The sequence below is a fragment of the Phalaenopsis equestris genome, unplaced genomic scaffold (assembly GCF_001263595.1).
Source record: "Phalaenopsis equestris unplaced genomic scaffold, ASM126359v1 Scaffold000136, whole genome shotgun sequence".
Classification (NCBI taxonomy): domain Eukaryota; kingdom Viridiplantae; phylum Streptophyta; class Magnoliopsida; order Asparagales; family Orchidaceae; genus Phalaenopsis; species Phalaenopsis equestris.
In genome coordinates this window covers 215011-231755 of record NW_018164578.1, presented here as the reverse complement: position 1 = coordinate 231755, position 16745 = coordinate 215011, and the positions used below count along the sequence as shown (strand labels likewise).

Sequence of the window (16745 nt, the reverse complement as noted above, 5' to 3'; positions counted from 1 at the left end):
GAAATATTATAAAACAGAAGCAAAAAAAAGCTTATTTTCAAATATTAAGAAAAAACAACCGAAAGTTCTTGATCCAAGAAAAACTTACTGGCTACATCATAAACAATAACCGCAACAGATGAATCCCTGATGTAACTTGGAATTAAACTTCTAAATCTTTCTTGTCCAGCAGTGTCCCTACCAAGGAAAGATAGACAAAAACCAAAATTTTATGACACGAAATACACTAACACAAATTATATTTGATGCAAGAAAGTTGAAGTATAGTATCACTAATGCAATCTAAAATTAGAAGCACAGTAAGTACATACAAGAAGTGTCACACTTAAGAAAGTTTCAATAACTCAAATAAACCAACTAAATAACCTAAAATAAAATCAATCATAGAAGCACAACAAAAGGAAGATCCAGACCTAGTGTTGCGTAGAAGAAGGTATGTCCTCTTCAATAGCCATCAACACTTGGAAAGCACTCGAAGAATACACATTCGACTAGCATACACAATAAAGAGAAACTTTGACTTTTTTATTTTGAAACTCAAGTTCAATGATTTTTATGTGCCACAAGGGTCCTAATATTATAGCCCAAGGAAGGCTCAAAATATGAAATTTCTCATAATTTGTCAAGATTTAATTTAAACAATTTTAAAAATATAGATCATTCATGAATTCAAGCAGCATAAATATATCATAAAAAGTCCAAAACTTGATTGATTTCCTCATTTACTTCAAGAAAAGAACAAATAGGCAAGTGAATAGTCAAAGCATGTGGTCAACACAACCAAAAAGAGCAGTACACAGATGTGTGAGTAGCAAGAAATAATGGAGCAGGAGATTATTAAGCAGGAATCAAAAGAAGGAACAACAGGATGCAAATAAACGATGGCGACAACAATAAGATGGATAGGGGATAATAGGGCAGAAAAAAATAGTGACATGCAAAGGTACTAACAACTAGCATGGTAAGAAAATCGATTCTAGGAATCAAGACATGCTAATCCAACAACAAGTATCTATACAATTCTCATCTCAATAATTATTGAATTGAATATAAATTCAAAATGCCCGACCCTGAAATTTAATAGGCTGGGTCAAAACCTTGCAGTAATAAACTAATCACAACAAAATACTAGTGAACATGTCCATTTCATGTAGGATCCATCAACACGGATGTTTTACATTAAAACAAACTGAAGAAAATAAACATACAACAGTAAAACTGATAACGCTCATCACTTTCTGTGTTTTCAATGCTTTCAGTATACATCAAATGTTTGGCTCCGTCGAATTGAGAATTTAATATTCACTATCCTCATTTGGATAAAAGTTGTGGTGAGGTAACTAATGAATCCTCACAAACACAAGTTTGCATTACATAGATAAAATTGTAAAATTGAATGAAACTGAACCAATTTTATTTAGTTGAGGTTTGGTTCGGTTGTTAAAGAATCAATTCTATTATTGGTTATAAACTATCTTGGTTTTTAGTTATTGGTTCAATTTTTTGGCTTTATAAAACTAGAGTTTGAACTGGTTTAGTTTGGTTTAAATAATAATTTCCTCATTTTAGTTTTTAAAATTTACAATTAAAATCAATTGGTCTAGCTAATTTATAAATAAAATCATCCAAACTCATCAAATGCACGTTGCTTCTCATAAATGACTGGTCATCTCAAAGTTCAAAAAATCTGTAATATCTACCATCAATAATAGATACTATCCATGCATTTAAGTAAACTTCTAAAGTAAGATGAGCAGACCATCAAGTAATACGTAAGATGGTGAATTAATTAAGGGATGAAAAGAGTACGGATATCATGATACTGATACTAGGTCCATGAAATGAAGTTAAATTACATATATTGAAGTTCAAAATACTATTAGAGCTTCCCAAGTGACAAGGTCCCAAAAGAAGCCTTAAGTGATTCAAATGTAACATTCTCTTATTATTTGATTTGAATTTCACATGCCTTCTATAAATCAAAAGTAGACTCATAATTGCAATAATTAACATTAAGCATTATGTGTATCACTTCACGTAAATCAAATAAATTAAGCAAATGATGCAAAGAAGTAATGAAAATACTAAAAATCCAATGTGTCCTGTTGATTATTAATAATGATTTATTACTTATCCTACATGATGAGATGATAAAGAGAATTAGAATATGCAATCCACATGAATATGAAATTATTATTTGGACAAACAAACTACTAAAAGAAAGATAGCCCAAATGGCTTAAATGGTAGTAAAAATGACTCATGCACTTTCATATTCAACCAAATTTTATAATTCAGGTTTCATTTATGATTATCATTATCAAGCAGTTCATTGAAATGTTGATGCTCTTTTACTCTCTAACTCTCTTTCTACAAAACTTGTATGCCAAAAACTTACAAACCAAAAAAAAAGTCAATTTCAATTTGATAGGTAGAAATAACTTGTTAAAGCTTTCATCATGAGCCAAATCATCTTATTTAATTGATTTATCATCTTTAGGCATTTTTTGATTACATATACATTTAAAAATCACTTTATCAATCTAATCAAATGATTTTTCATTATCAACTGGCAAAAATTATTCAACTCCACCTTTAAGAGTAGTTTTAATTTAAAAAAGAAGCTTAAATTTACAATCAGAATTAGATTTAGATATCATATGTGGTTCAAGTTCAATTTTGAGTTCAGTTTCCACTTGTAGCTTAGGTTCAGAATTAATTTCACACTGAAATTTATTTTCCAATTTTAGCTATTGTTTAATTCCAAACTCTTTGGAATTACAAGGTCAGTTTCTAATGGCGTTTGGAGACTCGGACTCAATTTCAACTTTGGGCTTAGATACTTCTCCAAATGTAGAATAAGGACAAAATCCTAATGTAGGTGAAAATTTAGATCCCACAACATCAACAGAATTCAATTGTAGTTTTAATTCCTCATTTAATATATCTTCGAAAGGATATGAATATATTTTTTCAATAAAACAGTTTAATCATGCATAATTCTTATGCCGACACAAGCATGATAGGCTTGAGAGGAGATAATAAAATTTCATTTCAGAGATTTTAATTATAGGTGTGATATTACTAACAAATATATAAAGGTTGGGTTAAGGCATTGCTTAAGATAGCCCTAAACTCTTACCTAAGACTCTTATCAAAACACATAATGATGACAAAATAATCTCAAGGCAACCATTTTTAATCAAAAGATTTATAAACCAATTGTAATATAAGAACACACTAGATTTACTTTGTTTACAAACCTTGAAGTGATTATTCAATTTGTCTCAATCTCCATGTGAAATATATTATTATTTAAGCTGATGTTTCATGTCAGCCTAGGTTAATTTTGTTTTGCTTGCAACACAATGCCAATAAATTTTAAGCATATCAAACTAACTTTGTTTAAGCAAATTTAACTTCTTCATAATGAAACAAATGGCACTCTTCAATGTACTCCAAATTATCAAATAATTCTAAAAATATCTCTAGGCTATACCTCCCTTCCATTTTAATTATAAATTTCGATGCTCTCAATTATTACAATGAATTCATTCAGAACCATGATTGACCTTATTTAATTTTCATCTTTTATTTATTTATTTATTGAGCCAAGTATTATATCCAAGTTTAGTTGACCTAAAATGCAACTTAAAGCTCTGATATTAACTTGATGTAGTAGGACAATCAAAGCTTCAAGGTCATTAATAAAACCTTGGAATTAGATGTACAACAAAAATACAAAAAATCAAAATGCAAAAATAAGGCTGTAAAAAAAAGCTCGTCGTTCATGAGTAGCTTGTATTTGGCTCACTTAGTAGCACATGTTTGATTTATTTGTTAAACAAACAAGTCAAATACAAACATATTTTTTGAGCTCGATATATAAAAGAGTCAGAACACGAACAAACATTTGTTCAATCATGTTAAGCTCATTTTAGCTTGAATTAATGAAGTAATAAATAAATAATATCATTATATCATTCTATATTAAATTTTTAAAGCTTGATATTGACCGTTATAAAATATAACTAAAATTATAATTTAATTTAAATAAAGTAAAATGAATTTTTTTTTTTGTATTATTAACAAAAAAATCAAATTCACTCAAATATCTCAACAAAATGTATAGTTTTCAACAAATGCTGTTAAAAAAAAACTGGAAAAAAAAGACCAAACATAGGAGATAGAATTTTGGAAGATTTATATACCTACTACTCGATTCTTATGCATTTACATATCCAATGCCTAAACTTCAGTTTTTGCACATACGCCACCTTATTTGGGAATGAAAAAGGTGTAGTTTTTATCATTGTTGTTGAAATGGAAAAAACCAAACACAATGGTTTGAAAGCTTCAATTGCATGCGGGCCATGGGGCTGTGAATATAGAACTTGACTAGTATTTTTCTCCCATTTGAATGTATTTAATATAGAAAAAATAATTTCCAAAATTTAATTATTATTTTGATTTATTAAATTTCAACAAATAATTATTTCGAGCCATACATAAGCTAAAACAAACAAATGAATTTGAATCGAGTCGAACACTATCATGCTATTCATAAGCCATTTCGTACACGGGCCTACTTCGAGCCAAAAAAAATTCAAACAAGCCAAACAAGCACAAACATTGGGCTTGCTCAAGCTCGGCTTATTTACAGCCCTACCCACAAGTTAACAATCTTAATTTTAGAAAAAAAGAATCACTCATAATATAAAAGACAAAACCCACATTCATTCCCAATATAATTGTCACAAAAATTTAAAATTCATAAGAAGACAAAGAACGGACATGAAATTTAAGTCATCGATCGCATACTAAGATAAGAAATCCAATGTATATCATACCTTACAAAATTCTAATAAAATGCAAACTAATTAATAAAAAAATTAATAAAAAAGAATAAGAGTTACAATCACCCAAATAAAAGATCCAAGCCTCATGCAGTCAAATAAGACTCAACCCTAAAAGGGATGATAATCAAACTAAAGTCCTTGCAAGGAATAAGGTGAACAATCTTGAGATTTTTTATAACAGTTGCACTATCATTACCATGCTTTCTTTTCATCACTTAAGATAAAAGTACATATAAATTGTTGACCTCACTGTTATCAAACTTGAGCTCGACTTTTGCACGCACACCTTGGTTGGCTTCAAGTGTCCTTGTTCGATCATTACAATACTGCATATGCCCGATGATTCAAATTTGGATCTTCTAGCACAAACTTGGCTTGATATGCACGCATTGCCCCCATTTTTGGCCTATTCAATTCAAGCAAACACTAAAGGTCTATTTGAGGCAGCTTTATCATTACTTTGATTTTCAAATTACTGCCACACATTCATTAGGCTATTACTTTTCTTGTCATTTTTTAGAAATTTCTATGGTGAAAAACTGTTTTTGAGAACCATAACCGCTAAAAAGTGATAGCTTTATAAATTTTATTGTCAGATTTTCTCAAAAAAAATTTATAATAACCACAATAGTTTTTTAAGAAATTATTTTTTCAACAATAGTTTTATAATTACATTTACAAAAAAAAGTTGAGGCTCCCTCAAAGGAACCGTAAGCTGATTGGTTGGTTAATCTCCATTCAATCGTGCACGTCTCACAGCATTCATGACCACCATTCAATCACGCCCTTTTAACCACAACCATGATCCTCTTTTAAGTTGATATATATGCACTCAATTTAAAACTCACACGAAGATCATTTTAAATTCATTGACATTTAAAATTTAGTTAGATTGAGATTTGATTAAATTTTAATTCAATGGTAATGGGATAATATACATATTGATTTTAATTGAACAATATTTAAGTTGGTAGATGTTTATAATAGTTTGTGGGTTTCTAAGTAAAGAGATAATGGTTGATTGATTAAATAAAAGAGCTCAGTTAATTCAAAACATTTTATAATCAGTCTGATCAATTCAAATATTAATTATAAATCTAACTTAAGCCTATTTGAGCATTCAATTTTATTGGCCAAATGGAGTTTGTTTCAAATTTTAAATTTAAATGATCTTTAATTTATTCAGGTAACTAGACAATATAGACATATCATTTGGCAAGAAATGAAGGATGTGATCCAATTTAAACTTTTGAGATCAAATAATTTCAAAAAATTTAGGGCAGCTCTCCAAGGAGAGAAGTTATAGCCAAATCTTCATAAGCCTTCATGACAGCCCAACACACACAAACTATAGGCATCAATACATCTACAATAGCTAGTGAGCAGCACACAAGCCTCCCTAGACTAGGTACCTAGCACTACAATAACCCTGCTACCTAGGGGCTCTACTCCATGCCATCTGCTATCACTCAGCCTAGTAACGGAGGTGCAATTCACCACCACTTCACCATGCAGTCGTATCATCCAAAGCCTAGAGCTCCTAGTCTATAACTCGCAAAATCAACCCAAGCACAGGCATAATTCTACACACACCAGCCACATTTCCCATCTTTCCCATGTCCTCCAGTTTCATACCTCAACTATCATCCGCCCCCCACTTAGCCTAATCACACTTATTCACACCTGGAGCCTTTCATTAGAATGCCTCAAGCCCTTGCTGCAACCCATTCCTCCTCACGTCAACCAGTTGCTATTAAAACCACAACAAAACCATCCACTAGTCTGAAAACCAAGAAGCCACAACTCTAGCAAAACTAGCTCCTAGCTCACTACATCTCACGTCTCCCTTAATTTGCATAGTTTTCTAAATCCAACAACCTAGTGGCTTTAGCAATTCAAGCATTAAAATAAAATTACACCTCAATAGTTTCCTAATCCAGACTCTCTTAATCCTTAAAACCTAGTCAAACCCCTCTAGATCAACTGGCTCTACCTACACACATTCAGCCATCACATCAATAACCAAGAATAAAACTAGCAGTATAAGCATGACAACCTTTTCTACCTATTTTCCTTGACAAGAATATGCAGCCAAACTCAAATAAGCCCATATCAAGAGCCATACATGCATTGAGTCCCACCGACGCAAAGATTAAATTGTTAGACCATTATATAAATGTCATAGCTAATTGATTTCCTGCATACATATTTTTGTTGCTCATTGATTTTATGCACACTTATCGATCACATATTTTCTGTTTCATGGAGTGTGATAGGGCATTTGATACTCCCTGAAATGCATGCTTGAATAATTGTTCGATATTATGTTAGTTGTAGGCATTGTGTTTGAGCTCACCACGTGATCCCCTGACTAGCATGTGGGTTCTCTTTTTATGGGCAAACAAGTTTATGGCACCATAATAACTATCCACCTAACATTAGGACTCGATACTGTATGGCGAGATGATGCTATGTTTTCTACATATTGTGATGAAATTAGGAACATTATGTTCTTGTTAACATGAGGACAATTTACTAGTTTGAGAAAGGGACATAATGATTGTCACAATGACATCCTAAACTCACATTCGCCAAAGCACTAGCTCAGCCTAAGGGTGATCCAGGAGGACTGCCAACACTCCAGTGCGCATGCACCACTAAACTCATCAATTAAACTATGTCCTATCCTAGGGAGTCTACCAACTATGTGCGTGTCATTTTCTATGCTAGCGATAGGCCTCACAAATATATGTGTTAGCACAACAAGCAATTAGCAGACACACCTTGATAACGTTGACCATGTGTGTGACACTATTTCATGCTAATGATTGACCTCAGTATCATATGCATTTGTGCAACCTATCATTAGCCTCAAGCAAACTCACCCAGTTGACTACAAGCATGCTACTACTTAACTCTAATGGCCAATCTTACAAGAACATACAGCCACGTAGCCGACCATTAGCTTTACAAACCCTTGACATTCGTTTGAGCATGGTGAGGTTGGTCTTTATCACACTTTAGACATCTGCACTCATATGATGAGCCCCTGTACTGCACATTACTGATATTGATGTAGGTCTGGTTGTATCTACTAAATCTTGATGTTGATGCTATTAATATAATAAGATAGGTTTGTGATATGCTTTAATTAGTTGTGATGACATACTTGCTACGAACATTTGTTTTGTATAAGACCTAGGATAGTAGTCCCTGAGGAATGAGTAGTTATTGTATCAATGCTCCATTTTTTACTACTTGTTTTGCCTGCATTAATTTATGCTTTATTTTTTTACATATATCCTTTCCTACGATATGAAGTGATGTGATCTAGGATTGTTTTAGGACAATGTCAGATTCTAGTACTTCTATATTAAAAAATGCAAGATAAAAATAGGACTAAATGAATTCTCCATGTTTATGCTTTAGTATATATGGTTTATGCTTTAGTATATATGGTTTATGCTTTTCACTCATCGTTTTTAAGTATAAACATAAGGTCCTAACAACCTCAAACTCTAGTTGATTCATATCACAAGATAGCTCATTGAGCATATATATAGATGAAACTTCACCTTAAGAGAGATAACTAGACATTAAAAAGCATCACAAATAAGTCCTTCATGAGCTTAACTCTAGCGTGCCTCTCTCCCTTCAAATCATCTTGATTTATGAACCCCTTTTTTTATATGCTAAGTGGTTAAAAGTTATTTCTAACATAGGATAAAAGTTCAATCCATTGGTTTTGTCACTCGTGCTAAGTAGTAAGTCTCATTTTTTATATTTTCCCTGGTACATGAAAATGTCAAGGTTTGCATGATCCCACACTATTAATCTGTAAGTCTCATCCTTCCCTTCTTTCAATATCTTCGCTGCGCCGTTAAAAAGATATTTGGACCTCTCGATCACACAAGATTGGGATGTAAGTCTCATTCTTTACAATCATTATGTATCTCCTCCCATATTTAGGGGATTGTCCTGCATCTTCATCAATGCAAGCATATTGCAAGCCTCATTTTTAACATCTTTTAAGTCTTTTCTATCACATTAAGTAGACTTTTATGAGCTTGCTTCATACCATAAGGTCAAGCTGTAAGTTTATTCTCTACATATTGAAACGATAATTAGGGCCTTTTTGATCCCACAAGATTAAACTAAAATTCTCATTCTCTCTGTCTTAATGTATATCATCTACCATATTGAGGAGATTCTTGATTTCTTGGTCATAAGAGATCAAGTTGTAAGCCGCGCCAACCAATTTTTTTGTATATACACTATCACTTAGATAATAATTTTGGACTTTTTGATCCCAATTGGTTAAATGTCCTCTTTGCAGTATGGATAAAATACCTTCTTTTTCTTACCCTTCTCTATTATATTGAGAACATAGTCCATGCTTTTTCATCCTATATGATTAAGCTATGATTCTCATTTTAAATGTCATATTTGAAAAATGGAGAAAGTACCCTTTTTCCTACACTTCAACTTTAGAGCTTAGGCAACCTTATCAACCCTAACAATACTGTTACACGCGATACTACCACCTAAGTGTGGGTTTTTTTCTCACATGGTAATGAAGTATAAATTCCATCTATCAACTTAGAACTAAGTCCACACCCTTTGCACAAAATATCTTTTTGATAAGAATTATAATATTAGAATATTTATTAATGACTAGTTTTAGCCATTGTCAATTCATGTTTATTCTGAGTTATTAGCTTGAATTCTTTATTATTCCTTTCCTTTTCTACTATATCCTCTATTTTAGCTATTATTAATTTTTGTTTATTCTGAGTTATAGATTCTGGTTCAATTCTAGCATTGTATCACAGTTTAAAAATATTGTTCTCACAGGTAATAATCTATCAACATTGAAGTCTCTAAAAGGTATAGTTACTGCTTTCTTTGAAATGAAAGACTTGAGATTTTGAAATGAAAGACTTGAGATAGACTTGAGATCTCTCTGGTACTTCTTAGGCATGGAAGTTGCTCGGTCCTCTCAAGGTATTTTCGTATCTCAACAGAAATATATGATTTACCTTTTCACAAAGAGCAATCTTCACATGTGCAAACCAACGACTGTCTCGATGAATCCCAATAAAAAATTTCTTGATGTTCCCAATGGAGTTTCTATAAACAAGATTCACTACCAGCACCTTATGGGGAAACTCATCTACCTTGCCCATACACACCCCGACATTTGCCTTGTATTGGGATAGTCGGTCAATTCATGCACCACCTTCAAGTTGTCCACCGGATTCTCCACTATTTAAAAGTTACACCGGGCTCAGTTTTGTTTTTTTTCCTGTCATACCTTTTTTTTTAATTGCAGTTTACACAAACGTGAATTGGGTCGGGTCTGTCCATAATCGACAATCTACCTCGAGGTGCATTTATGTTGGGAAACCTGGTCAAGGGGATAAGCAAGAAACAGTCTGTAATTGTTTGGAGCAGTGCAAAAGCCGAATTCGGTCCATGTCCCTCGAAAATTGTGAAGCTCTCTGGTTACGTATCATGCTCCACAAACTACGTATGACAATCTTTGCTCCCTTATAGTTGTTCTGTGATAACAACACAGCCATTAGCATTGTTCACAACCTAGTCCAGCATGATCGCACCAAGCATGTTGAGATTGACCGATACTTCATTAAGAAAAAACTCGAGTACGAGAAAATTTGTGTTTCATTTGTGTCATCTGGTGACCAGCTGACAAATATTCTCACAAAAAACCTTCCTCGGTCACTATTCAACGATTTCAAATCAAAGTTGAACATGACTAACATCTATGCTTTAACTTGAGGGGGAGTATTAAAATATTTATTAATGGCTAGTTTTAGCCATTAATAATTCATGTTTAATTTGAATTATTTGCTTGGATTCTTTATTATTCCTTTCCTTTTCTACTATATCCTCTATTTAATTCTTTCCTTACTAATAGATCTGGTAATAGGTATTAATACCCCTCTTTGCATCAAAAAATTTATCTGGTTCTATCCTAACATAGAATATTTGCTAGCAAGGATCCTCAGATCACTACACGATCAAGTTGCCTAGAGAGATTGATGGCCTAGAACAATAAAACCATGGAATTTTGACTAAAGCCATCAATTTCTCTACTAAGTTAGTCCTCCCATTTCTGCATTCAGTCATTTTTTTTCATCTAGGCAAGGATCACCACATGGAACTATAAGTCTAGCCTTGGCACCTCCCTCCAATCAATGTGGAGTTGTAAGCCCTCTTTTGCATCTGTTTTCATGTCTTCAAGCTTATTTAGTTTTTAAGACATTCTACACCTTCATTCTCCCTAGCTTGAGCATAGATGAGAGAAATCTCGAATATATTCGAGATATAATTAAATTTAAGAAATTACACTGGGAAATCATGACCCCCATAATTCAGAAAAACTTTGTATAAACTCGCATTCATTCAAGGGAAATCTCTAGGATAGATACGCTTAATCTTTCTCTTATTGATCCCTGTGAACCTTGAGAGTGCATTGACTAGCCACAATCAATTGCCTGCTGTAGCGCCACAATAATCTATTGTTAGACTTAGTATGTTCATTCAGTTGAAGATCAGACCAAAACACATTTGGATTTATAAACTAGATTTGCGAATTCACCCAACCAACTACTATAACAATGGATTATAGAATCATTATTTCACGTTAAGGACCCAAAGGAAAGAAACGATGTTCAAACTGTTTAAGATAATGCATCACAAGAACAACAAAAAAAGAATTAACAAAAAGAGAATGAAAAAAGAAGCATGATATGTTAGAGCCTTGAATCAATAAGTGCTATAACAACTTCGGTTAACTACAATCAGCTTTCTCAAACTTGATTTACTGCAGCCTCTAAGCTAAGTTTATGCATATTAATATTGACATAGATGTTAAATTTCTTACCATCAAAATAAAATTAAAACTAGCATATGAATGAAATCGAGTAAATTCAGCATCCTACCATAGCTGCAGGCGGATTGTCCGATCTTCAAGGTACATTGTCTTTGAAAGAAAATCGATGCCGATTGTAGCCTGTCATAGTGAAGAAAAGCGATGAGAAAAATAAAAAATTAAATGTAAGGATGGGTCCACCGGTTCACAAATAATATCACACACTACATGCAAACACATGAGAGTACATTTCTGAACTTTCGTCAATAAACAATTAACAAGTTATTAACCAACAAGTGTTGATGCTTTTTGATTGCTTTGTGTCTATCTATTGACATGATGGTAACATATTCTTTTTATATGATTTGCATTCTTCCTCTGCTACCTCCATTTGTGTGAAGCATTTTGACTCCTCGTATGTGGCAGCAAACTGTTATGCTAGAGCTTAGCCTAAGGGCAATTTTGTCTTTTATTAGCCTAAGGGAAATTTAGGGCCAATTTGGGGCAACTTATTAGTGCGGTGGCGTTTTGAAAACACACGTGGCGTTTGGGTAAACTGCATTCTGGCAGTTTATGCGTTTTCAAAACGCTGAAATCAAAGTTTTCACACCGCACCTATCTAGTTGCGGTGGCAGCTTTCTGGCTGTGGTTTGTCTTTTCCCAAAATATAAAAATTTGTAATAGCAACCGTACCTAGCTTATTTGCAAATTATTTTTAATCAGCTTATCAACAGATTATTTAATAAGTTGCAGCTGCCTCAAACAAACCCTTAAATTTTTATTATCAATTATTGTTCGGTATAAATAGAGCTTAACAGTTTAGGGTTAGAGTTATGCATAAGATTGAGTTTTGAGTTTTACGATTAGAGTTTGAGAGAGAATTCCAACCTCTTGAATTATAGAATTTGGGAGAGATCACCTACCTCTCGAATTGTTGGTACTTCTCTTTATGTTTGGTGTATTATTACTTTGATTTTGGTGTTCGTGAAATAAAATATGTGCTTGCCCTGATTTCTATGAGAAATTTATTCCGGACCGTATCAAAGTGATATTAGAGCATCGATATGAGAATTAGGGAAGAAAATATGGTTATCGGCTCACAAAAGAGGATTGCGGTATACATATAGATCGATTGAATCGCACGGAAGTTCTGATATAGTCGTGATCAAGCTAGCAAGGAAGCGACGATGGGATTGTGTCGTGAAGATACCGTTCTGATCAAGCTTGCTAAGAAGACCAACAGGATTGCGACATATAGACCTGTGTGATACAGTTGCGATTCGACCTAGCTGGATGATAAAGACAGGATCGCAGGTACTTATTGGGAAGCTGATTTTAATCGTGACATACAGAAGACTGACCGCATGACTAAACCATGCGATACAACACAGTTAGAGCTAGTGGGGAAGCGAGAAGAGATTGCGGCATATAGGAGTCGCTTTCGCCTATTGGAATCGCTTACAACATCTTCCTAAGTTGCAAGTCTATTCAAGTGATTTGACAGAATTGCAGCTTAAGATCTCACCTTACAACATCGACTCAGGCTACCGATGAAGCCAACAATGGGATCGCGTCTTAAAGGTGTTCCAAAACCTTATAGGGAGTAATGACAGCCAAAAAAATAAATGATTTGAAGGATAAACTGAAGAAAGAGGTGAGCCAAACCAAATCTGGGATACTGAAAAGGTTCTCAGTCATAGATGAAAAGGTTTCATTCATTGAAAGCCGATTTGAGAGAATCAAAGTTCTCAACAGCGATTCAATTTGTAAAAACTAACCAATGGTTAATAGGAGAAGCCTTGGCTAAATTGAAAATGAAAGAGATCGAATGAGAGGAACACAAGGAGGAAAACGTCAACCATTAAGAACCCCCTCCCAGAGCTCCGAAGGGGGGTGAATTAGAGAATTCTGATAAAAGAGTTGGGTCAAAACATGAAGAAGGGGTTATGCAAAAAATATGGAGCACAAATAAGGAAGGAGAGAAGCCGGGATGAGGTATGACTATGATCGAAGGAAAGAATTTTACCCTCAATGCATGGGGGTTACACCAGAGGGAGAGAAAGTGGGGGTAGAGATGCTAGGGTGGGGAAGTTGAAGATGTCGATCTTCGATGGGGAAGACACACATGGGTGAGTGAACCGGGTGACCCAGAGCGATATTTTGTCGCGAATGGGCTAAATGGGGAGAAGTTAAAGCTGGAAAAGTTATACTTGGAGGGGAAAGCGCTAGCATTTTTCAATAGAGGGAGGATAGACACTCGATCCGCTTGTGGGAGGAGTTTGTTAGAATATTTCTGAGTCATTTGGAAAGAAGACCTATACGAGCAATTCATTGCATTGACTCAAGAAGGGACTGTTATGGAGTGTAAGGGAAAATTTAAGCTATTGTCAGGACAGCCGATGAGGATTTTTTAAGCAATATTGGGAGAAAATTTCATGAAGGGACCAAAAAACTGACATATATGTTCGTCTGTTAAGACCATGAGGCTTGGGAGAAACTATAAAATTAGCGCAAATAGTTGAAAATAAAAACCAAGTGGAACGGGCCAATAGGAGCACCACAGATGGAGCGTCATACTAAACTGCTACAACCATGATGATAGAAAACTTAAATAGTGAAAGTTCAGAGGAAGACTCCACAGGAAAAGAATAATGACTAACAACCAAGAACGACACTCAAGCGTCTTACAAAGACAGAGATCCAAAAGAAGCAAGCCAATGAGTTATGTTTTCGATGTGATAAGAAGTTTTCCCTAAAATACTATTACAAGGATCTAATACTATAAATTCTCACAGTGTGTGATGGAAAGCCAGGGAATGCAAAAACAAAGAAGGCTGTGGTGGAGGAGGAACACCCTCACTTTTTTCACCTTGAGGATAATGTAATTTTTTGAGAGGGGGGTACTATTACGTCGTTGCCTAGACTAAGGGCAATTATGTCTTTTATTAGCCTAAGGGCAATTTAGTCTTTTTTATTATTTTTTTTATATAAATAGGGTTTAATAGTTTAGGGTTAGGGTTGTGCAGTAGATTAGGTCTTGAGTCTTAGGGTTAAGGTTTTAGGGAGATTTCCTCCCTCTCAAATTATAGGATTTGGAAGAATCACCTTCCTCTCGATATGTAGGTGCTTAGTTTTATGTTTGGTGTTGTATTAATTTAATTTTGGTGTTTCTGAAATAAAATATGTGTTTACTCTGATTTTTGTGAGAAATGTATTCCGGAATGTATCACAAACTAGTATGAATCTTTCCAATTATGGATTTACTCACATTTAAGTGTTTTACAAGCCTTTTCAACAATTGCATAAAAAACAACTAACCGGTGCATGCTCTAGTATTCTTGGACGTGCCTCAGTTTCATTTTTCCAGCACACTTCAAAGGTAGCTGAGACATCTCATGATTTCAAAAATTTTTGTAAATAACACCGCCACTCTATGAAGTTCCCAAACACAACATAATGTTTCACATTTTCTCAAAAAACTTTGAGCTATTTTAAGAATACTAGTCAACAGTAAAGCACAGTCATTTTTACCTAGCATCATTCCTTTTCAAGCAACATAATATGTTGATAACATAAATCGTCTTTATTTTATAATTTTGCATCTTACATGCATGATAGAAATATGGGATTGGGCATCGGATTGATCATAGTTAAGAATGATCGTCATTAATTTATTATTCATCAATTTAAATTGGCCAAGCATTTCACTTTGAATTCTAAGGAATTCTTCCAGTAAGCCAACTTACAGTTAGCATTCAATTTTAAGGCTCACAAGCTTGGATCCTATTGAGCCATTCACCATTGCCATTGGTCTTCCACAAGATATTACATTAGATTACGCATTAAGATCTTCTCATCCTGTTTATGTCTTTTTTTTTTCTTTTTTACAGATTTTTATGTCATTTCTTTATGCTAGGACTATTTTGTCTTTATTTAATTTGCAAGGATTGTTAAGTAATTGTTGGGCTATGCCATCTCTACAAATAGTCGTTAAAATCTCTATTAGGCAAAGTTGATGATTGAGATTAGTATTTTGTTATTATTTCAAGCCACTAACTATACCATTTATGATCAGTGAGCCAAGGGGTCCACTTTCTGTTAAAAACCACGATCTATCTCTTGCTACTAACCTTTTCTGTTTTGTGTCTCTCTCACCCACAAAGCAATCAAAACAACATCCAAAACCTATTATTTCCACATCCCTTGCTTTCATCATCGCATTTGCCATACTTCCCATCCAAGAGAGACAGCTTGGATCAATTGTTAGGTTCCGTTCATCGTAACTGAAGGTCAGGGTCTGAATAAGACAAACCTTTTCTAAAATATAAAATGAATGATGGATAACCCTCAACATACCCACATTGACAGAAGCCTCAACCAATAATTACGCCACTTGAACAGAATTTTTCAAAATATAGAATTTCCTTTCAAGTTACAAGAGATTATTGATTGCCGAAAAACACAGTAAATTTCATATAACAAATATTATCCCAATCCAGCATCAGATTCCGATTTCTCAATCATGTGAAAATTTACCGCAGCAATTCAAAACTATTTTGGAAGGAGAGAATATATATGTCTATATATCATTTCCATCGTGCAAGAAATAACCCCATAATTCCACTAGAAATATCAGCCAATGAACAAGAAAGTACGTCACATGGAGGATCTGGATCATGCAGACTATAAGAGATCCATAAAAGAGAACAAATTCACTAGATAATCTCAAGTATTTATGGTTTCCCAGATCAAGAAATCTCAACCCGTCCTAATCCAAAACAAGATAACCCAGTTCATGAATCTCAATCGAAGAACCGCATACCCAAACTCTAACCTTCTACACCCCAACAAAAAAAACCAAAAGACACGGAATTCATTTGATCAAAAGCCAATGGCAACAGAATCCACAGATCAGATGCAAACAGAGCACACGAAATCGAAGGGAAAGGGGATCGATAACCTGATAGGTGGTGTCAAACTTGTCATACATAA

The 16745-nt window shown here is 34.0% G+C and overlaps 1 protein-coding gene across 1 annotated transcript in view; it reads right to left on the bottom strand.

The window, feature by feature from the left end:
- Nucleotides 1-16745, bottom strand: part of LOC110021610 (ras-related protein RABH1e) — a gene marked incomplete at its 5' end in the record, with an annotated part of 30443 nt that extends 13698 nt beyond the window's left edge. The window contains 3 exon segments of the mRNA XM_020720170.1: nucleotides 89-177; nucleotides 11824-11894; nucleotides 16714-16745. Of these exon segments, the coding sequence (XP_020575829.1) occupies nucleotides 89-177; nucleotides 11824-11894; nucleotides 16714-16745 (192 nt within the window).